This window comes from Podarcis tiliguerta (genome assembly GCF_965153285.1).
Source record: "Podarcis tiliguerta genome assembly, chromosome: 4".
Classification (NCBI taxonomy): Eukaryota; Metazoa; Chordata; class Lepidosauria; order Squamata; family Lacertidae; genus Podarcis; species Podarcis tiliguerta.
The window spans coordinates 68,926,086-68,948,859 of record NC_139537.1 but is presented as its reverse complement, the minus strand read 5'-3'; the positions used below and the strand labels follow the sequence as shown (position 1 = coordinate 68,948,859).

At 42.0% G+C, this 22,774-nt stretch overlaps 4 protein-coding genes and 1 long non-coding RNA gene across 6 annotated transcripts in view; 2 read left to right on the top strand and 3 right to left on the bottom strand.

Annotated features, from left to right (window-relative positions):
• Window positions 1–2,362, bottom strand: part of CRLF2 (cytokine receptor like factor 2) — a 43,316-nt gene extending 40,954 nt beyond the window's left edge. Inside the window, exon 1 of one of the 2 annotated variants that reach the window (XM_083438050.1) lies at window positions 1,681–2,362. The gene's annotated coding sequence lies outside the window, so the exon portion shown is untranslated. The remainder of the gene's footprint in view (window positions 1–1,680) is intronic. The other variant, XM_083438051.1, reaches the window with a different exon arrangement.
• On the top strand, window positions 1–10,849 carry LOC310676275 (interleukin-5 receptor subunit alpha-like). Its single transcript, XM_083438038.1, is given in 10 exon segments — window positions 1–958; window positions 961–1,104; window positions 2,333–2,465; window positions 2,562–2,743; window positions 3,186–3,316; window positions 4,498–4,524; window positions 5,830–5,956; window positions 7,577–7,670; window positions 8,047–8,119; window positions 9,974–10,849. Coding segments are annotated over 10 exon segments (1,074 nt in total). The 5' UTR covers window positions 1–879; the 3' UTR covers window positions 10,058–10,849.
• A 916-nt stretch (window positions 10,850–11,765) lies between these two features.
• On the bottom strand, window positions 11,766–19,376 carry SLC25A6 (solute carrier family 25 member 6). The gene is made up of 4 exons (XM_083438081.1): window positions 17,561–19,376; window positions 14,653–15,139; window positions 13,326–13,466; window positions 11,766–12,386 (listed from the first exon to the last, which is right to left on the bottom strand). Exons 1-4 carry the CDS (start codon window positions 17,669–17,671, stop codon window positions 12,229–12,231), a joined length of 897 nt encoding a protein of 298 aa, XP_083294207.1. The 5' UTR covers window positions 17,672–19,376; the 3' UTR covers window positions 11,766–12,228.
• LOC310676348 overlaps window positions 17,863–22,774 on the top strand; it is an 11,060-nt gene continuing 6,148 nt past the window's right edge. Inside the window, exon 1 of the long non-coding RNA XR_014510477.1 lies at window positions 17,863–17,947. This is a non-coding gene — a long non-coding RNA (uncharacterized lncRNA). The remainder of the gene's footprint in view (window positions 17,948–22,774) is intronic.
• The window catches only part of ASMTL (acetylserotonin O-methyltransferase like), a 19,808-nt gene continuing 18,532 nt past the window's right edge, over window positions 21,499–22,774 (bottom strand). The window contains exon 14 of the mRNA XM_083437853.1: window positions 21,499–21,872. Within this exon, the coding sequence (XP_083293979.1) occupies window positions 21,655–21,872 (218 nt within the window). The 3' untranslated portion in view covers window positions 21,499–21,654. The remainder of the gene's footprint in view (window positions 21,873–22,774) is intronic.

Genomic DNA, 22,774 nt, shown 5'->3' with positions numbered 1-22,774 from the left:
TTTCTATATACAGTGGACCCGCAACTTATACTTACTTTACATGCATGATTGCAACCTTACATGGGGGGTGGAGAGTGGTGGAAACCTGCCATTCCCCACTCCCCATTTATTTATTTTCCCCCATCTGTACACCCGGGCTTTTCCCCCTTGTTTACCAGGCAATATTAAAATGTCAAATTTAAGAATTTTATGTGGGTTTGTTTTGAAATTTTAGCAGGGTTTTCCATGTGGCTTTTTGCAAACAAAAACCTAAGCTTTGTGTATTTTTTAAGCAGAGAGCTATAGAAATAGGGAGAATTATCAATACATTTTTAATTTTTAACTTGGGAATATGTATATATCATCTGATTGTTAGGTGTCAGTGTTTGATAAAACAGATTTCCAGAAGAGGGTAAGGCTAACATAATACAGAATGCCCTGCAGTGATTTTGTTGGGTGGTGTTGTTGTTTTTTTTAAAAAGAAAAACTTTGTCATTAAGTTCAATATATTGGGTGGCTATGAGATGCTGACTGTGGGTGATACAAGTTGTAGTTCAACAACAACTAGAAGACCACAAGTTAGTCAGGAGTATTTCAAAGGCGTGTTCTCTGAAAACAATGTAGGTATGCCATATGTAGAACTGAATAAATACAAATGAGAACAGAAACAGAAACTTTTTTAAAAAAACCAAAGCTCCAGTATTACATGTCCCCTCATATAAACTAGAAAAAACAGAGGCTGGCAACCAATGAAATTGTTCCATTAGCAAAAGGATTTCCATTTTCCCCCACTCTTCTCTGCCGGGTCACCCTCAAACCTTTCCTGGGTTTCCCTCAAATCCTCTGGAGCAGATTTAGGGAGGGCACAGGGTGGACATAAAGGGAGATGAGAGGGAGGGAATGTTTCATTCTCCTAATGGAGTAACTTCAAAGAATACCACTCCAATGAAAATGTGGCAGAACAATGAAATAAAACAAACCCTTTTTTCATTTTAGGATTTATTTCTGTGTATTTATATAAAAAACGAAAAATCAGTATGGTGCCCAATATAGGATTTGTTCACATGAGTTGCCTCACAGTGTTCTGCTCTGTTTTCTTTATTACCACTTTTGCGAATAATCAGGGTAAGTATACATTTCTATTGAACTGTGTGGGACTTACTTTAGCATGGATATGGTTAGAATTGCAGAAGCTCAGATGAGTGACAGTGGAGAGCAGGCAAAGTCAGAGCGGAAGGAAATGTATTTATTACCAAAGTAGTTCATTAATGTGGGGGTGGATCAGGCATTTTAGTTTTGGGGTAGGGTTGGTTCTTATGTGGGTGTAAGATGGAAAGTGAGGAGAGATGAAAAAAGCATATCTGCTTGAAGATCCCTCTCTCTCACACACATATAGTACACACATGTAGGCACACAATACACCTCAGGGCAGATGGATACTTGAAGAAGATTAGTTAGGTACCATAAACAAATTTGTGTCCACTGAAGATGATACAAAAACAACTATGAGATGTAAAACAAATCATGAAGTTCCCAGAAACTGCAGCAAACAGGAATGAAGCTACCATGAAATTACATGAACAAGCAGCTACATGAACAGGCTCAACGAAAGCTGAAATGAGCAGGTGTCAGACTTCAGGGACTCTGCTTCCTCCCCTCTTGGCTGTAGTTAGGCAGTACAAAGAGAAAGTAGTCTCTTACCAGTTACAGAAATGTTTAATGTACGGAGCAAAAGAGCAAGCGATCATTCTCAGAGTGCAGGTGATCCCAATTAAGGTTCTGTCCACTTCCCTCTAGTCACATCCATCCTCTCGCCTCCTAGCCACCTGATCTCTCAACCTTTGAGCCTTTTGCGCAGTCACCTTATCTAATCTCAGAGCCTGCACAACTTCCAGTGAGAGAGTGTCAGCTAGTTCACTCTCTTCCCATTCTTCTTGCTGTTCACCTCCTAGTTCTGCCCAACTATTGTCTTCTGAACTGTGCCCCTCAGCAAACCATTGTTCCAAATCAACACTACTCCACTGCTCCTGTGGAGTTTCAGGATCCTGGCCATGAGCAGGGGGAGGGGTAGGCTCCCGCCATTCCTCATCAGAGTTGTACTCCTCAACCCAGTCTCTGAAAGCAGGTAAGCAATAGAGAATCACATCCCCACCAGGGGTAAACATTGGTGGTGGAAACTGTGTTGAAAAGCCACTTGACATTAAAAAAAGGAAGCACTTTGCATAGTTTGATCTCATAAAACACATATAGGATAAGCACATTAATCCATGCAGGTATGCAGCCTCAGAGCCATACACACACACACACACACACACACACACACACACTGACCATTCCTATTTTTTCTCCCCAGGACGAAACGGGACATCAGCTGAAAATTTATCCTGTGTCATTTACACAGTTCGTGTTACTTCAATGAATTGCACTTGGGATACTGGCAGGAATGTTCCTAAAGATGTCCAGTATTTTCTATACTTGATATATCAGTAATTCATTTTCATTTGTTAAATGGGGGTGGGGAAGGGAATGGTTAGAGTATGCTGTTCCTGGCTGGGTTTTTAACAAAATGTTTTGGCATGCAGCGAAAACGATGGAGAAGAGACAGAATGCCCCCAGTACAAAAATAATAAACTTGGAAGACATGTTGGGTGTCATTTTCCTAATATAAAAGTTCCTGGGAATCATATTACCCTCAGAGTGAATGGATCGAGTGAAGAATCACTGGTTCAGCCTTTGGATCAGCAATTCTGGCCTTTCGATCATGGTAAGAGAAAGAGAGTGGGGTTTGTTTGTTCATTTACTCATAGTGCAAAAAATTAGATATCTTGAGATACCTTATAAATCAGGGATGGGGAAGCTGTGGACCTCCAATATTATTAGACTCTAAATCTCTTCACCCCTGATCACAGGCTAGGCTGGCTGTGGAGTCAGAAATCCCTCACCCCTTCTCTAGTCCTTTGTTTTAAAATGCTTGTAAAATTAAAGAAGCCTCAGAGATGTATTTGTCTGCCTGCATTCACACACCCTGTACTCCTTCAAGACCTCTCACCACAAAATTCCTGGCTGTAAGCTGAGTGACACCTACCCACAATGTATGTGAATCTGAAATGCTTAGGAACTGGAAGCAGGGAAGTTCACCACTCCGATACCCTTGAAATTTCACAGCTCTCCACCTGTCAAGTAAAATACTGGCTATTTCATTACAGAAAAACTTACTCCACCAGAAGATATCACTTGGAATTGTCATGAACAGCCGTGGGGGTGCAAAGTACAATGGAAACCCCCTCCCTGTGCCTTTAAAGATAATGCAGACTACTGCTTTAAGTACGAAATAAGGGTAAGAATTTTTTATTTTTTTTGCTAGTTGAATAGCTTTTTGGTACCTTTGTTAGTCACATGCAGGTATCTGATGTAGAAATTCGTGGTGAAAGATACATTTCACATTTTGAAAATTTGTCCAATTTCAAATGTACACGGAATTTAGTTTGACTGCTATTTCATATCTACCAGGGTGAATGGTAATTCTTAGATGGGTTTTGGTTGGTATAGATGGAGTAGTGTACAGTTCTTTCATGAGTAAAGAAAATCCTCAGATAAAATAGAGCGATACTTTTCTTGTGGGATGACCTCCCAACAAATTCTGCATTGCAGCCTCGCTTTTCAGTTCATTTGTTGAGCCTCCCTATTAGGAAAAGCTTATGTCTGCAATCTAGCCTAGAAAGTCCCCATGAGGATAGACACATCCTCTTTCATGGTGATGTCAAGGTTGCAATGTGTGAGCTACATTGACCGGCATATACCATCACCCCAAACATGTGGGTGCATCAATGTACCCATGTGCAGAAGCATCCTGCAACAATGCTGGTTTCTGAAATCTCACCCTTCCTAGCTTCATACTGTGTGGCTCAGTATAGGTATGCATGCTGGCACACAAATCCCAGGTCTATCCTGCATAGGATAGACTGGATTGTGGCGATACATTTATTTGCTGAATTCCTATATACATCACAAGCTGGTCTGCCAAATCCTTGCACTATAACAGAGGAGGCATATTTGTGGCCCTCCTCTTAGCCCCAGTTAGCATAGGCCAATAGATGACAGGATCCCCCTACATCTGCAGGATCACAGTTTTCCCACCCTTGGTCTATAGGAATGCAAAATGGTTGCCTGGTGCTTTATGGTCAGCACTTGTGGGAAGCCAAATACCATTTTGTAAAGTTTCACATCTATTAATGTATGGAAAAATGTGAACTTCTATAACTCATTCGTCTTCTTTTAATATGTATGTTTATAATTGTGTGTGTGTGTGTTACACAATGAAAAAAAGAGAAGATTGTGGGGGGAGTTAATAATCCACCCACAAGGAAGTCAGCCCTCTGTCCTCCGATATTATCGGTTACTCTTGACTACTTTTGCCTTCCTTGCTAATTAAGGTATACAGCCAAATTTGTGAAAGCTAGCATACTTTGAAAAAGTACAATGAAAACCAACTAAAAACGTTACTTTTTTGTCTCTAAGGATGAAATCAGAGACCAAATTTCAACAGTAAGTATTGTTATCTTATATAAACATGAGGCATGTGAACTGAATTTAAGAATGGGAGAATCATGTGTATGCTACCTTGGAAGAAAGCTGGGCTATAAATATTAACAAGGCAGCATAGTATTCTTTTTCCACAGCATTCTGAAATTAATTAATTAATAATATTTTATTGCTTATACCCCACCCATCTGACTGGATGTTCTATCTAGGTGCCCAGATTTGGTCCCAAAGGGAAAATATAGCAAAAAATATATACAGAATCCTCAAAAGATGGGAGACATAAAGTAAAATAAATATTTGGTTTGCAACCTGCTTCATTGCTTCAGATATTCAATGTGATATTATGCTTCAGATCTGATTACCTTCCATTTCCAAAGCCTTAGGCGACTTCCACATTCTAGCGAATGGGGAAGTCAACAAGTGCCTATAATCTTTTCATTTTCTGTATTTATTTCAACTGTTTATATACCGCTTAACTCCTTAGTCTCTAAGCAGTGCCCAATAAGGTTTAAAATGCAAGAAAATAAAATCAGAAAGAAATACTTTAAACACCTGCTGAAATAAAGTCTTTACTGCATGACAGAAGTTCAATAGGGAAAGGGTTATGCTGTGTCTGTCTGTGATGAAGGCACAGAAACATATCATGGCCACCTCTGAAATTTCTGCCTGCAGAGGCAAGACTGTTTGGTGCCATGAATGCAGGGCCGGTTTAGCTCACACCACAACTGTAGCACTTTACTTGTATGTTAGAAAACAAAGGATTGCTGTCTTTGAAGAAATAAGCTTGATATACAGCAAAACAATTGAAATGCCCCCTGCGCTAGCACTACTTGGGCTTAGGATCCCATCTGTTCATGATTGTCCTAAAGATGACCTCTTAGCCTTCCTACTGACTGTTGCTCGTATGTTTTAATGTATGCTTTGATCTCATCTATTCCTTATACTTTGGAACTCGTTGCCTATTGAGATGAAGCAGGTGTCCCAGAATTACAGACTTGTAGAAGGTGGGAGGGACCCCAAGAGTCATCTAGTCCAACCCACTGCAATGCAGGAATCTTTACCCCAATGTAGGGCTCAAACACACAACCCTAATATTAAGAGCCTCATTTAATCTGTTTCAGTATGTTTTAAAACATGCCTGTAATTTTTTCTTGATTTTCTCGTTTTATCTTTCTTAACTGTTTGAGGTTTGTTTCCTTTTACAATCAAGTGGTGTGTCTAAGTTTATAAAATAATCAGTTGATGAATATGAATTGGCATGCTATTTCACCAACAAAGACATAAAGCAGATTAATGTTCTACTTTTAGTTAACAAGAGGACAAACCCACCAAAATTACACGGTACGTGGGAAATACTCATTGAGGCTCCGTGCAGCTGGACAGTATTGTCCCATTGGGACACAGTGGAGTGAGTGGAGTAGACCAATTGTGTTTGGTAAGATTACGGATTTATTTATATATTTTTTCCATTGGCCCTTTCTCTGTTATTTTCTCTACTGGCTAACTCAGGGAAGTGTGTGCCTCTATCAGCCTGAGAAACAAAGCCATCCAAAAATGTTTGTATATATCTATTCAGAGAACTCCCTCAGCATGCAGAACAATATAAATTTGTAGATTAAAATATTTTTTTGAAAGAAAACAGCCCATACTTCCAAGACTTCCAGCTTCCAGGACTTACAGAAAGTTTCTGGCAGTTGAGCCTTACAGACATCAAAAATGATATTAGTGTCAGTCCCCCTGTTGCTTAGAGATGGAACTTTAACAACAACAACAACAACAATTTATTTATTTATACCGCCCATCTGGCTAGGTTTCCCCAGTCACTCTGAGCGGCTCCCAACAGAATATTGAAAACACGATAAAACACCAAACACTAAAACTTCCCTAAAATGGCTACCTTCAGGTGTCTTCTGAAAGTCAGATAGCTGTTTATTTCCTTGACATCTGATGGGAGGGAATTCAACAGGGCGGGCGCCACTACCGAGAAGGCCCTCTGCCTGGTTCCCTATGACCTCACAGTGAGCGAACTGCCAGAAGACCCTCAGAGCTGGATCTCAGTGTCTGGGCTGAATGATGGGGGTGGAGACGATCCTTCAGGTATACTGGGCTGAAGCCATTTCAGGTTTAGAGGTCAGCACCTACACTTTGAATTGTGCTCGGAAACGTACTGGGAGCCAATGTAGGTCTTTCAGGACCAGTGTTATATGGTCTCGGCGGCTACTCCCAGGCATCAGTCTGGCTGCTGCATTCTGGATTAGTTGGTTTCCAAGTCACCTTCGAAGGTAGCCCTATATAGAGTGCATTGCAGTAGTCCAAGCGGGAGATAACCAGAGCATGTACCACTCTGGTGTAAGGCTACCAGATTTTTTTCAATGAATCCGGGGACGCTTTTCAACTTCAGTGGATTTTGTATGGGGACTGATTTGTAAATCCAGGGACTGTCCTCAGGAAACGGGGACATCTGGTAACCTTACTCTGGTGAGACAGATCAGTTGATGGACTGCCATACGTGTGTGCTTATATAAGACAGATGCCAGATTTTCAAAACACCATCCTGGTTCTTCCCCAAAAACACTACTCTGGAAGCCCCCATCCCAGCAAGCAATGTGGACAGAGCCAAGTGGCAAGAGAGGCTGTGGTTGTTACCAGGTCTGGTGCTCTTTTAAGGACCAGAACTTTAACAGTTGACTGCCGTGATCCCCAATAACCTGGTTGGAAGAGTGCTGTTGGGGGGAGGTGCCACTATTGACATAGCATATTTTTTTGCTTACCTTTTAAGTGCTGAGCTAGGCAGCTGTAGCTGCCACTATCTTCTTTCCTTGCAGTGCATCTGGGCCACAATGCAATGCCCCTAGAGGAACATTATATTTGGAGGCAGGTTCAAAGGCTTTAGCCTCCTGGCTTGACACTTTCCCTTTCAGCACTGGGACCTTAAGAGTTGTAAATAAATTAAAATCATGCCAGCATTGTTGGTGCCTGGCCCAACCACATCACAAGCTGATGCTGGGCTTGTGTTTATGATACACTTAGCATTAATGCCTTCCTATCTTTTCAGGTACTGAACCCAATCCATTTCCTACAGAATTATTAATACTTGTAGTACTTGGGACCGTCATAACAATCTTGCTCCTCATTTTGATCTGGAAAAGGTAAAACACAATGACCCCCCATTTTTACCTGCTAGCATTTTTAATTACCATTGTTCTGAGATTTGACAAGCCTGCGTATTCTTTGTTAGGATTTTAACCAAAAGATCTGAAAAACTCAACATTTCTAGAAGACCTGAAAACACTAAATGAAAATCTAACGTATTAATATTCTAATCAAAATGTTGAATAGAAGGATCTGTTAAAGATTTAAGACAATGCAGTACATATAGTGCATAATTCAATCTACGTCCTATCTGTAAATGGGCGAGAGGTCCCCTTCCCTGCATGAAGCTCTCCATCTGCAGGCAAGAGGATATGGATTAGGGAGAACAGGATTTGAGACCCTGGTCAAAGCCCCACATTTTCCTTCCTGCAGATTCCACATATGGAGATGCCTAACTTTTCCAGTTCCACAACCAAAAGATGTTCTTTGGCAATATGAGAATGTGGTGAGTTCTAGAATGCCTTGAATGCAGTATTCTGCCAGTTTTTAAAACAATTTATAGATGAATGGCTGTAATTCACAAAGTAATGCTATGTGATTGTTTACTGCCACACAGAAGGTGCCATGAAATTGCTGCTCTAGCAGTTTCCCCCCATTCGTAGAGATGTTTGTGTGCTAGAATTTTATCTAGTCTAGTAAAATATTTCCACACTTGTGTAGTAGTAGTAGTAGTAATAGTAGTAGTAGTAGTAGTAGTAGTAGTAATAATAATAATATTTTTTTATTTATACCCCACCCATCTGGCTGAGTTTCCCCAGGCACTCTGGGCGATTCCCAATCAAGTGTTAAAAACAGTACAGCATTAAATCTTAAAATCTTCCCTAAACAGGGCTGCCTTCAGATGTCTTTTAAAGATAGGATAGCTGCTTATTTCCTTCACATCTGAAGGGTGTTCTACAGGGTGGGCGCCACTACCGAGAAGGCCCTGTCTGGTTCCCTGTAACCTCACTTCTCGCAATGAGGGAACTGCCAGAAGGCCCTCGGCGCTGGATCTCAGTGTCCGGGCTGAACGATGGGGGTGGAGACGCTCCTTCAGGTATACTGGGCCGAGGCCATTTAGGGCTTTAAAGGTCAGCACCAATACTTTGATTTGTGCTCGGAAATGTACTGGGAGCCAATGCAGATCTCTCAGGACCGGTGTTATGTGGTCCCGGCGGCCACTCCCAGTCACCAGTCTAGCTGCCGCATTCTGGGTTAATTGCAGTTTCCGAGTCACCTTCAAAGGTAGCCCCACGTAGAGCGCATTGCAGTAGTCCAAGTGGGAGATAACTAGAGCGTGCACCACTCTGGAGAGACAGTCTGTGGGCAGGTAGGGTCTCAGCCTGCGTACCAGGTGGAGCTGGTAGACAGCCGCCCTGGACACAGAAATAACCTGTGCCTCCATGGACAGCTGTGAATCCAGAATGACTCCCAGGCTGCGCACCTGGTCCTTCAGGGGCACAGTTACCCCATTCAGGACCAGGGAATCCCCCACACCCACCCGCCCCCTGTCCCCCAAACAGTACTTCTGTCTTGTCAGGATTCAACCTCAATCTGTTAGCCGCCATCCATCCTCCAACCGCCTCCAGGCACTCACACAGGACCCTCACTGCCTTCACTGGTTCTGATTTAAAGGAGAGGTAGAGCTGGGTGTCATCTGCATACTGATGAACAACCAGCCCAAACCCCCTGATGATCTCTCCCAGCAGCTTCATGTAGATATTAAAAAGCATGGGGGAGAGGACGGAACCCTGAGGCATCGTGTATGAACGATGGAAGTCTCCAAACACTGTAACCACTTCCCCAAACCTATCTGTGTGGTCATAAAAACAAAAAATGTAACGGTTTCTAGTTATAATGAGTGGGATTCACCTAACTAGTTCCATCAGTGGAAGGCCAGTGTAAGAAACTAGTAATTTTACTGACATTTTAGTACCAAGCGTAGTTGTTTAATTTCATCTAAAAGAAATGGGACTTTCAAGTAAGTTTTAACTTAATTGGAGATATTGAAACCATAATAATTCTACCCTGCCCATCTGGCTGGGTTTCCCTAGCCACTCTGTGGAAATAAGAAACAGGGCAGAACTGAAAATATATTATAGAGGAAAAGCTGCATTGCAAAAAGAGTTTGCTGCAGCTTCCATTTGTCATTTTCTAAATGTTGGAGGAACCGTGGAAAGCTCAACCACCAGCACACTATTCTTCAATACTGGCTATGCTAGCAGAACTTTGTTATGAGCTGTAATAAAGAAGTGAAACTGAAGTGGTCACAAGCCTTAGGAATTAACCTTAAGGGGATTTTTCTTTTCCCTTTTTGTAGAAAACATGGGTGGACCTGAAGCCAGCAGCAGATGAAAAAATAACAGTGGTTGAAGAAATGAATTGTGAACTGCAAAAACAATGAGATTTTCACTTGCCAGCTGCTACCCCAAATAAATTAGGGAAATGCTATTATTTTGGTGCTTCCTTTCATCTCAGCTGCAAATGCATGTATAAAAGTACAAAAGCTGCTACTCAAGCACACTGGAAGACAATGCCAGGGATAGGTTTCCTATGCAAGTAACAGCTAGAAAAAGAAGCTTGTACTTGTGTGTGTGTGTGTGTGTGTGTGTGTGTGTATATATATCCAACTGTAGGGATCAACACACAGCCAACACAGAAATCAAGTCAGGTCTCATTTTGCTACACAAGGAAGTGGAAATGATGACAGCAAGGTACATGCAGCTGAACTATCTACACAAAATTTCTGTCCCCTAAAATATAAAGGGTTACAGATTGGGTGCACTAAATTCAGAAGGGTTGGGGGACTTAACTGTTTGGGAAACACTACTCTAAAGGACAGGGGCTACTGTAATGTTTGTAGTCTATCTTTGCCATGTGTCATAGAAATCAAAGATCTCAACATTTTCCTAACATGCCCACTGCCCCAATAAATGAGCCTTATTGGCCAACAAGGCTTTTCGACAACAAGCCTGTTAAGATACTCAGTTGATTAGCTAAATCTTACATTTTGCTTGTTTTTATTGCCAGTCAAGCTTTAAGTGATCGTTATTGTAATACTTCCGCATTCATGTATTGTGATTTTAAGTTTTAGTGTATTGATGTCTTGTGTCCTGCACTGAGATTTTACAAATATCATTAGCATTTTTAGCTAATTCCTCTTGCTAAAAGAGTTAATAAAGGTTTATAAGAACCATTTCTAATGTACTGTGTAATCCTAAGCATTACTAGAATAGTTGCATCAGAGCTAGCCATGCTGCAAAATATTACTGTGTTGCAGGGGGTTAGAATAGATGGCTCTTATAATAATAATAATATTTTTTTATTTATACCCCGCCCTTCCCAGCCAAGGCCAGGCTCAGAGCGGCTTACAAGCAAATGCATTAGATAAATCATAAAATTGTAGAGTTGGAAGGGACCTCATCTTTTCAAAGCAGAGAATCTTGAATTTGGGCTCTTAAAATGCTCTTCTTGTAGTATGCATACACAAAGGAAACACTGAATATATCTTATCTATTTATGAATGAACTATATTGCTCTGAAGTGCTGCTTCATTCACAGCTGATGTCATCAGTACAACCACCAGCTGTACAAATCCAAATTATTTCATATCCACCTACCTGCTTTCCAATGTGGTTTTATACCGCGTTTCCCACCACTTCTCTTTTGGGGCCCCAATTGTCATACTATTGCACAATGAATTATGTACATAAGCATTGCCAAGCCATTTTTTATTATTATTTTGCAGGTTCTAGCGTTACCATATTCAAAACAGGTTCCTTGGATTCTAAATCAAACTATTTTGCCCATTTGTCATAAAGATGTAGTCAAACCTCTGGAAGTCTCAGAAAGTAGATCGCATTTACTCTTTTAATTTAAAAGTGGAAGTTCAATCATTAATGTCCAGTGATCAAATGTGGTATTAGCAGTGCCAAGCCAAATCAAATTCAAATGTTACCCACCCCTCAGCTAGGCCCACTCCTCTACAAAATCCTGCTGCACCAATTTAATTTTTCATCCGTGTTCCCTTCCCTATCTGAAGCTGGTAGAAGTACCATACTGCATAGCAGGCATGACCCCGAACATCAAGTTATAACAGTAAATTCAATACATCAGAGTTAATTTTGTTTATTATTTCACAGAATGCCTCAATTCTGAGAACACAAATGCTAGATGTTCAGCTGTGCAAACAGTACATAGTGCTTAAGTACAAGTGGAAAAACATGATTTGTTAAATGAATACTTCTCAAAACATGATTTTATGGTCCTCTAAGATAGGACTTGAAACTTCAGGCTGCTCTTCAGTGAAGTTCAGCTGCCTTGGACCCAGAACTGCTAGCACTACGATTATCACCAAAAATAGACAAACTCAGTAAGCTGAGTTGTCTGTTTCAATGCCGGAATAATGGTATCTCAAAGTGTTATCAGTTCACTGAAGGCAGTTTCTAGCCCTACTTAAACACAATCTGGCCCCGATAAATAAGACTCCACACAGGAATTTTTCAAAGATCAATGGTCCATAATGGCAAGTTATTCTACATGATCTGTCAACTTACAATTCTAGTAAGGGATTTTTTAGATGACTTTCTTGAACTCATCATACAACACAAGCACAAAAGCACCACCCATGCCTCGAAGAACATTAGACCATGCACCCTTGAAGAAAGCCTTTCCACCTTCATCTTTTGCAATCTTCTTCCAACAGTCAATTGTTCCAGAGTACATGATGTCAGCTGTAGGAAAAATAAGTTTATTATTTGAAGCATTTATTCTGTGAACTACCCTGAGATCTTTTGATGAAGGGCAGTATATAAATTTAATAAATAAAAAGTTTCAAGGACACCAGGACTATCATGTTAATTTCTGTCCAGAGAAATGTAAAAGCAGTACTGAGCTAACACATTGTAGAACTTATGCACAGAAAGTTGTTCTTCAAATATTACTCTGAAACTAGATAATATACTGCTTTTATTGCAGGTGGGTGTAGGGTAGAAGAAGGATCCCAGTTGTTATTACTAAGCCGATTTTACAATGCTTATATGAGGACAGTCTCGTCCTGTAAACCCAGAAGAACTAAATTACAATGAGTATTAACAGGAGTTAGATATTAACTACTTGTGTAGAATCAATGTGAAGTCTATATATAAGGTGTCTGAAGCACAAGCTTAGTAAAACAGAAACAAATTTGAGACACAGGGCCAGATTCACCTAACCTAGGGTGCTAGTGGAAGCCAGAGCAATCATTTCCACTAGCGCAGTGGGCCTTTCCCCTCTCTCTTCCCCCTGCACCTCTCCCAAATCAGCTCTAGGGGGTTGAACCCCCAGAACAGCACAATCAAGAGAGTGTGTTATTGCATTCTGCCCACCACAAAAGTACTTACATCTGCCACCAAAAATAATTAAAAGCCACATAGCCCATAAACATTACTTATTACCCTGTTAAAGTCTTGGCAGGACTACTGGCAGAAAGATGGAGTTCTGACCTTCTTGCAGCAACCCAGTGATTTCAATGTTGGGAATGAAGAGATCTAGCACTCTGCTCTCTCCTCTGTTAGCCTGCTCACTAGGTTTGCATTCAATTTCAAGCAAACATCTGCATGAAATTCCTTGCAGCACAAGACTATCAGGCTGATGCTTAATGTAAAATTGGCTTATTTTTATGTGCTGCTTACCTGCTTTACGTCCAGACTGCATCATCATTCGACGTCGCACTGTATCAAATGGATAGGAAACCACACCAGCTACTGCAGTCACTGATTGTGCAATCATCCAGCTTATAAAAATGTGAGTGTTTCTAGGATCTGGGAGCATACCTATAATGAAAAAACAGAACTTCTGCATCATTTTGAAAACTGATGAAAGGATCCGTTTACCATTACACAACATTTGAATACGTATTTTGGGGCACTTTATGGTGTATCATGAAATAATGCTCAACTGTTGAATTTTGCCTTCCTGGTTAATATAGAAGATCATATTACAGGCAGCTCTGTTTACCTCTGTTTTATGATTCAGCCATTAACACACAACTGATGGTGCCTTTTCTCAATATCTAGTTACTAGAGAAGGTGTATAATCCCTTGTGACTAACACTGCAGCTAGTATGTGTGGTCAAATCTGAAGTCCCAGTCTGCTTGCGTCCAAATGGACAGTAACCTCTTTTACCCAGGGAGTGAATCCATATAGGGGAATTCACTGACTGCTAGCTATGACCTACATTTTTATCTTTTGCTATTTTTTTAACTCCACCTCCGATCAGGCAACCTCAGTTCTTTTAGTGAAGTCTGGTTTTGTTTTTAAAATATGCTCCTCCATGTCATCTCTTTGGTAGACAGTGAGATATGTGATACTGGAAAGATACTCCATTCAGGTGTCAACACTTTTTTAATTAATTAACAAAAATCCAGAACATCTAAATACAGAATCACCGCTAAAATCCATCTCAATAATATGAGCTTTGGGATTACAGCAGTTAAATTTAAGCTCTAGTCCTCTGCCCTAAATGAACAGCCTTGGGTAATTTACATACTTGGTTACAGTTAAAATTATAGGAGCAGTTAATGTAACCACTTTAGCTTTTACAACTTTCCCTTTAGTATAAGTAACATTTCAACTCCTGGCCTTTGATCTTTTTCCTCCTAGTCTCTTTCATAACCCTCTTCAACCGTGACTACCATGGTTCTACTCCCTACATTCCAATAGAGGTTTCCATAATTGAGTACAGAACCAAATAGTGACACACAACCTAATGCCTATTTAAAGCCAGTTCATTTTGTCAAACTGATTCACATGAAGTTTTCTTCCCTAGATAATCTGTGTGGCTTTGTAAACCAACACTTTCTGTGGTTTAGCTCCCTCCCCCTGCCTCTATGTGGATAGTATAGCAAATGAGTCTATCAGTTTTACTTGTGCTACTAGGCACATCTCAATAGTTACATGGTGCTATTCAAAAACACCCGGCATGTTGCTTGTCAGTATCAGCCTGACCATCACATTTACCTTTTGCTGTGTCATAGATCCCAAAGTAGGCAGCTCTATAGATGATTATTCCCTGGACAGAGACATTGAACCCTTGATATAAGCCCCGCAGACCATCAGACCTGAAGATTTTGACTAGGCAGTCCCCCAGGCCTTTGAATTCTCTTTCAGCTCCAGCTTTTCCAACATCAGCAGCCAGTCGGGTTCTTGCAAAATCCAAGGGATAGACAAAGCAGAGGGAGGTTGCTCCAGCTGCACCACCAGAGGCCAGGTTACCAGCAAAATATCTCCAGAACTGTGTGTGCTTGTCTACTCCGCCTAAGAATACTTGCTTATACTTATCCTTGAAGGCAAAGTTGAGCGCCTGAGTTGGGAAATATCTGATGACATTGGCAAAATTCCCACGCCAAAAGGACAGCATTCCTTGCTCTTTAGGAATGCGGACAACACAATCAATGATTCCTTTGTACTGCTTATCAGCAGCAATCTGTTGACTTGCATGTTGTACCTGCAAGAAAAAGATGTTCACAGTTACTCTAAATGAGAAATTGTGTGGTTCCAAATAAGCTTTATTCTCTCAGGTTCAGTCTGAAGTATACATTTCAAATATCTGAAGTCACAATGGGAACTAGAGAAAATGGGACAGAATAATTTAATCCAATTAAGTCATTAAAGGAACAAAACTGACTTTCTACTCAAACTATGCTTTAGTATAGTGACATCAGTACTTTGGAACACCATTCCTATTGAAATCAGATAGACACCTACAATTCTGGCTATGTTGTCATTGCTGAAAATATTTGTTTCAACAAGTGTTTCCACAAAATTAATTTAATTCAGTGCTGGTTATTAGTTCTCGAATGATTTTAAGTTCCCCTCATATTTTCTATGAATTGGCAGTTTAGAAATGCTCTTATTAGCTCACTATGTAGTTAATCTTCCAATGAGTCTTGTTAAAGCCACAAGTAGACTGTGAAAATATCAGCTTACTGTAAAAATTAAACTAATGAGCAGGGATATAGCTATTGCAACTTAATTTCTAAAGGAAGTTAAACCAGTAGAACTACAGCCGTTCCTCATTGCTAACTGTGGGATTTTCATTTAAATAAATATGTTTATATTTCTAAACTAAGGAATTAGTGCCCTTTTGCTTCCATGTAGAAACACTCATAAAACTGACAGCTTTGGTTACCATTTTGTACATCAGAGGTAGAGAATCTTTAGTCTGGTAGGCCAGATCCTTAACTCTCCCACTCGTGGGTCAATTTTGTGTGGTTCAACCCCATTGTCAATAATCTAACATCATAATGGTTCCCATGTGTCTCTGAGTACCAGCTGGTTGAGTGCTTAGGAATCTCTGTATAATGGAGGAATTCCAGGCACTGCTAACTGGCAGAGCCTACAAAGCCCCACCTTTAACTTCCCCACACCTGACATCAGATGCACAGCAGGTGGGTATAGCTTGCCCCAAAACAGCTTTGTGGGCCAAATGGGGACATGTGGAAGGCGGCAGGTTTTTCATCCCTGCTGTATGCAGTTACCAAGGAACTCAATGGGGTCGACTTTTTAAAACAAATGTGCATAGGATTGTACTGCTCATCACAGGTTCTGAAGCTACCAAAGAACATTCTCTTCCGCCTTGTCCTTTTGTGGTTTTTGCCCATGCTTGTAGCGTATGCTGTAGATGCAGGACACACCTTGTACCGGTGGCATAGCGGTTAAAGTGTCAGACAAGGACCTGAAGACCAGACTTCAACTCCTCACTCTGCTAGGAAGTTGACTAGGTGACCTTGGGGCCAGTTACTGCCTCTTAGCCTAACCTACCTCACAGGGTTGTTTCTGGACATTAAATGAGAATAAGGAGAGACATTTAGGAGACCTTGAGCTCTTTTGCGGGGGGGGGGAGGAGGAGGTTGAAAGTGGGATATAAATGCAATAAATAGAAAAAATAAAGTCAGCCACTGGGTCATCTGTCTACAGCGTGACTCTCTGGGATTTCGGGCAATGCCGAGGTTTAGCATTAAATTCATGCCCTTCTTCGTGCCAGCCGGATGCTCTGGACGGCCCCTCCCCGTCCCCATTTAAAAGGAGAAAGTTATGCCCTTTGGATGTACATGGCGGAACTAGTCTGGAAAAGGTCGCGCTCTATGTGTCCCTGTGCAGCGCGAGGCCTGCTCTGCCTGCCCGCATAGGGAGTCTCACAGCCCGCCCCGCCTCAGTCACGCATCCGCCCGGCTGCGGCCCGAAGGGAGGGGCTTGGGCTTAGGCCCCACTGCAGCACAGGCGGCGGTGACCTCGCGCGCTCCGCAGGGGTCACCCGACGAAGCCTCGCGATACGAGAACAAGGGCGGAGGCGGGAGGCCGGCTGCATCCAATCGGCGCGGACGCCCTACGCCGCCGTCGCACCAATCAACGACACGTCGCCGCAGAAGATGGCTGCGGCAGCTTCCTTCGACCTCTCAGTGCGTTCCCGCCCTCTACATCTTAAGTACACCGCTACACAAAAAGGGGGCGGCATAGGGAAAGTAGCGGGCGCGGGCCCCCCGCGCGCGTGAGGAGAGAACCCTTTCATCTGCGCGTTGGGGGGGGGGAGAGGAGGGGAACAGCGCCGCGCGCATTCAAACTGCCGCCAACGAACTTTCTACAGCGGAACCGGCCTAACGGCAGCCATGCGCGCGCGCACACACCGACGCACGCGGGGCGGGCGCCTCTCTTGTCCTTGCCGCAGCCGTCGTCACGGGCAGCCTTTCGAGGGCATAAGTACTTCCTCACAAACATACACATATGAATGCGTATTAAAATAAAATAAAAAAGAAACCGCGCAGTGGGGGGGTCCGGGCCGCGCACCCCAAACGCCTCATTCCCGGCCCTGCCCCCTCTTTCAGATCCCCCGTCACACAAATGAAAGCGCCCCGCGAGGAGGCCTGACCTGAAGCAGCAGCTTGACCCGCTCGATGGGCGCCACGGCCGTCTTGCTGATGGCTGCCGCCACGCCGCCTGCCAGGAAGTCCTTGGCGAAGGAGAGGGCCTGGTCTGCCATGGCGGTGGTGGTGGTGGTGCTTGGTAGCGGCGAGTGTGCGGGGAAAGGGGCTGCGAGGCAAGAGACCACGGGCGCTGTCGCAACTCAGGCCGCCGAAAAGGGAAGGGCCAGCCCGGCTCGTGAGCTAAATGGCCGGCTCAAGAGGCTCCGCCCGCCGGGCTCCATTGGCGGGGCAGCCGCAAGGAGGAGGGATCCGCGGCCTCGCAAACGCCGGTGGAGGAAGAGGCGGCCTCCTGACGCGCTTCCTTTGCCCAGGAAACCCGCCCATGAGGAGCTGTTGAGTGAATTTCTTATTATCATTATTCTTTATTAAATTGGAATGGCGGACCCCGGCGGGTGTTATGACTGGGCTGAGGTCCTCGTCGGAGCTATATCCCCGTTGTGGCTCGACGGGGAGTTATAGCGGACGTACTCCAGTGTAAAGTGCACGTGTGAGCGCTCCAAGTGCTTTGCTGCGGGGGGCGGGAGGGGCGGAAGCGCGGACTGCATGGGCCGTTGTGTCATTGAGTTAGCACGAAGTCAGGCCCGGCTCATGTTGACTCGGGCCTGATCCCCGCTATGCCCCGAGATTGCAGCACCAAATTCAAGATGTCAATCCCATTGAACTCGCCGGGACTTAGTGTACCCGATGTGCGTTGGGTCGGGAAAAGATTCCGCATTGGGCTTGCTGTGCCAGCAATTCACCCTACCCTGTTGATTAACGTGGGTTATTTTATCAGGCCTCTTTTAACCTGGATTGGGGGTAACTTCATCCTTTGGCCTGAACGAGCAAAGTTGAAATGGGTTCTAAACGCATTACAGGAAAGCACTCTGAAATCCCTAATGTTAGTAGACTCCGTTGTGCATGACAGTGTTGCAGTTTTATTGCTTTGTAGAGTCTATCCATATATTACATCCGTTTTAGATTATGGTCCCATACTATTAATATTACGCTGCAAACAGTGCTGAGGCCTGGCAGCTTCTGTTTCAACAGGACATGACAAGGAAGGGTAGAAAGATTACAGTGTTATCACTTATGAAACACTGCACTTTCATATATAATTGTTGCAAGTCCTTGGATGTTTCCCTTTTGTATGTAATGTTTCCTTATATATTCCAGAGGACCAGCCTGTTAGTCTGTAGCAGTCAAAACAAGGGAGTCTGGAGGCACAGCTAGAAGACTAATAGATTTATTGTCATGGCATGCGTCTTTGTAGACTTTAAGATGCTGCAGGACTTCGTTTTTACATATTAAAATATGTACACATTCACATTGACAGTTACTGCTTTACTGAGCTGTGATTTCCACCCCGCCCCACAAGCTGGGATGGTTCAAAGTTTCATGTAATGTTAGATTCTCCTTTACTATTTTTAATTAAGCACATGTACTTTATCTTCATCAGCAGATGGGCTTGGCTTAAGCTTTATCATTTTCACTTGTTACATGCTTTCACAAATTGTTGTAAAACCCTTATTTATTCAGAGGTACCATTGGTTTTATGGGACTTCATAACTAGAAAATAATAAAGGATTGCAGCCAAACTACTAAACAACCTTTTTATTTGAAAGCTGCAGTTACCAAGAAAAAGTCTCATTTAACTCAATGGGCCTTCTGAGTAAACTTGCCTAGGTAAAAACAATATATCAAAAACTGTTGATTTGTTGAGACTATGAATTGATACTTTGACTGTTACTTAGTACTAACAGTGAAATGATTAAGTGATTTCAAAAGAAGGAGGAAATTTAAAAGTAGGCTAATTGTAAACAATGATACTTTATAGTTTCACTAATTTCATAGTGCTTTTCAAAGAATGAAAGTGACTCCTTTTGTATTAATAGTAAAAATATCAGGAGGCTCTTTTTTATTTCAGAAATGGTTATGCAAATATATGGTAATAAATCATTTTTGGAACTTAAATCGGTAACACACTGATTGGGAAATTTCGTTTTAGATATCTTTGAGCAATCTTAAAAGGAATAAGAACTAAATTTTTGACAAATAGATTAAACAAACAAGTACCACCAAACATTCTGGATATATAAGTTGCATGTGGAACATGAGGGCGCACAGAGAGGAAACACAATGTAAAAAAAAACCAGAAACCTTTCAGGAGAAATTTTCTATGGTTGAAATGCAAATTAAATGGTTACAAAATAAAGTGTTCCTTGTTTGATTCATCAGGGAGACCTTTGCTCTACACATTACATGTTGTATGAAGGAACTTTGCTAATGCTTTGCATTTATGGTTTCAAGATTAGCTCAAGAAAATAAAAATCTGTAACTCACCTGCTGATAGTCTTTGGAAACTTACTATAGTGAGCTTTGAGTAGCTCTCTTCCCTCCTTTTATCAGATAGTATTCTGAACGATTGTATAGCATGGTTCAGGGAGTGAACCAGAGGTCAAAGAAAAAACTTGCATGCCTCCCCTAAAAAAACCCAGTCCAGTCAATTTTAGCAAATTAAACTGTATATAATCATATTTTGAAACCCACAAAACAATAGAACTAGTCACAAGTTGTTTTGGCAGATCTAGAAAGCAATTTATACCTATTGTTTTAAATAAAAATGGTCATTTCTCTATACAGCTTCCTAGGACAGAGAACTGGGAAGGAATACTGCACTGAGAACATTTGATTGAATTCATTTCAAGTTATCTGAAAATACATTTTTAAAAAAATCAAAGAGACATGTATTCATGTCTTTTATTGAAGTGTTATTTAACTAAATTATTCTGGATCAGAGAGGAGGGCCTCATCACCCACCTCCATCTACACGTTTTGATGTCATTACTGAAATGGAGTAGGATATTTTATGGTATGAAGTTTTATTCCATGCTGACCCACTCCAAATATGGATGTAGTTTCTCTTAGGTAAAGGTAAAGGGACCCCTGACCATTAGGTCCAGTCGTGGCCGACTCTGGGGTTGCGGCGCTCATCTCGCTTTACTGGCCGAGGGAGCTGGCATACAGCTTCCGGGTCACGTGGCCAGCATGACTAAGCCACTTCTGGCGAACCAGAGCAGCGCATGGAAACGCTGTTTACCTTCCAGCCGGAGTGGTATCTATTTATCTACTTGCACTTTGACGTGCTTTCGAACTGCTAGGTTGGCAGGAGCAGGGACCGAGCAACGGGAGCTCACCCCATCGCGGAGATTCAAACAGCTGACCTTCTGATCGGCAAGCCCTAGGCTCTGTGGTTTAACCCACAGCGCCATCTGCTTTCTCTTACATGCTCACTAAACCTGGCATGGATGTTCACAGCGAATTGCTAAGTCACTTATACCTGTTCAGTTTGGGTCCCTAGCTGTTGTTGGACTACAACTCCCATCATACTTGACCATTGGTCCGGCTAGCATGGGATGGTGGGAGTTGTAGTCCACCTGGGGAACCCAAGTTTGAGAAACACTGCACTAGTGAAACATTGCTGCACAAGAGAATGTGTGATCTGGTTGTTGGCAACTTTGTTGCACAATAGATTTCACAATCTGTTGGGCAACAAGTTTCTGCTAGTGCTACTGTTGCATTGGATTCTTCTTCTGTGCCACATTTAACCTTGCACAGACAGACAATATCTGATACAGCCCTAAATGAACACCTATCCCTATCAAAAACTGCTGTACAGATTGCATGAGAAACTACATAGTAGTCCCGCTGAAGTTAGTGGAACTGTAGCTTTATGCACAGTCTGTTCTCTCTTGTTTCCTTGATGTTTCCTGAGTTTTAAAGAGTGGTTGCAAGGGGCACATGGTAAGAAAAAATAAGCATGGGTTTGAAACTAAATTGCTAACAATTATATAAGGGGGCAAGCAATGCATTTCCCAGATAGGAAAAAAAATAGGTCATTATATTTTCTTAGTACTGTTTTAATCAACAAAAGTAGGACAAGCTTTTATGCACAGTTCAAACTGTAACATGACAACCATTAGTGCAACCCCAAAACAGAAACATCTATACTAATGCCAGCTGATGGTGACAGTAAATCAAATTACTTGCTCCATCTAATTTAATGGGTGGATGTTTTCTTAAAACACAAAATTGCATCTAGCAGGTTTCCTGTTATCTTAATCTGCACATTGGTGAATCCGTGTTTCTCCAATAACTGTTTATACTCCAAGCCAGTTCTTTGCTTGCCTTCCGTCATACTAAGGGATTGCAGGACAGCTCTAGCAGGGCTTGTTCGTTTCTCATCAAGCACAATTTCTGCTACCAGCAAAGCACTGCCTGCATTTAAAGGAAAGAAAGAAAGAAAGCAACAACACTGTTTAGTTACAAATTTCTAACTTCAAGTTAGCATTTTGTCTTCTCTTGCTCTACAGGAAGGTTTTTATTTTATTTTATTAGAGTCAGGAGATTTGTTTCTTTTCCTAAAGTTGCTCTATCTGACTAGAGGTGCTTGTACAGCTAAACTAGAAATGTGCAGTTTGAACTAAAAAGAGCAACTGCTGCAGGAAAAAGTCTCACCAGGACTGGGATTGCTGCATGTATGCGTGTGTAGGGAATTCAACCCTTTCCCCTGCGCCAATAGCAGCTTCATCCCACTCCTCAATTTTTACCTGGACCCCTAGTGTGGGAAAATCCTGATTCCCTATAGCTGTTTAATTGTTGTGGGCAGTGGGGGGGATGTGCTTACAATTTACATTCCTCAAAATTTACATTGCTATCTGAAGTGCTGTAGGCACTTTGAAGGTATGCATCACTGTCTTTGGTGATGACACAGACCCTAACTTTTTTTTCTTTTACATGAAGATTTAGTTTTAAATATATTGTTCTTGATTCAAGAGCTTTGTACTGTACCACTCCAGTGCCTTTAATGTTGGAATTTAAAAATAATAAAGTGCCAGCGATATAAGGCTTCATTATCACATTCATTCATTCCTTCATTCACCACACTGTGGCAGGGCAGTAAAAACCTGCTTTAATTACTGGCTGTACTTGTCTCCTTTCCAGCTCTGGAGTCTACATCACCATGTCTAGATATACCTCCCCTTTTTTAGGTGGGGGAGAAAGCAAGTGATCTCCCTGCATCATAATCACTCCACTTTTTGTTTTTTGAGAAGACAAAATATTTAACACACAAAGTTAGGCTTGTTTAACAGAAGTCCTACTGGTTTCATCTGCAGGAA

Bases quoted from the DNA above. Each gene is read 5' to 3' on its own strand.
- SLC25A6 (XM_083438081.1), bottom strand. From the start codon at position 17,671: ATGGCAGACCAGGCCCTCTCCTTCGCCAAGGACTTCCTGGCAGGCGGC. The intron at 15,140-17,560 runs GTCAGGCCTCCT...TTTTTCTTGCAG, and splicing joins GGGTCAAGCTGCTGCTTCAG to GTACAACATGCAAGTCAACA. The intron at 12,387-13,325 runs GTAAGCAGCACA...TTTTTCCTACAG, and splicing joins GCAGTCTGGACGTAAAGCAG to CTGACATCATGTACTCTGGA.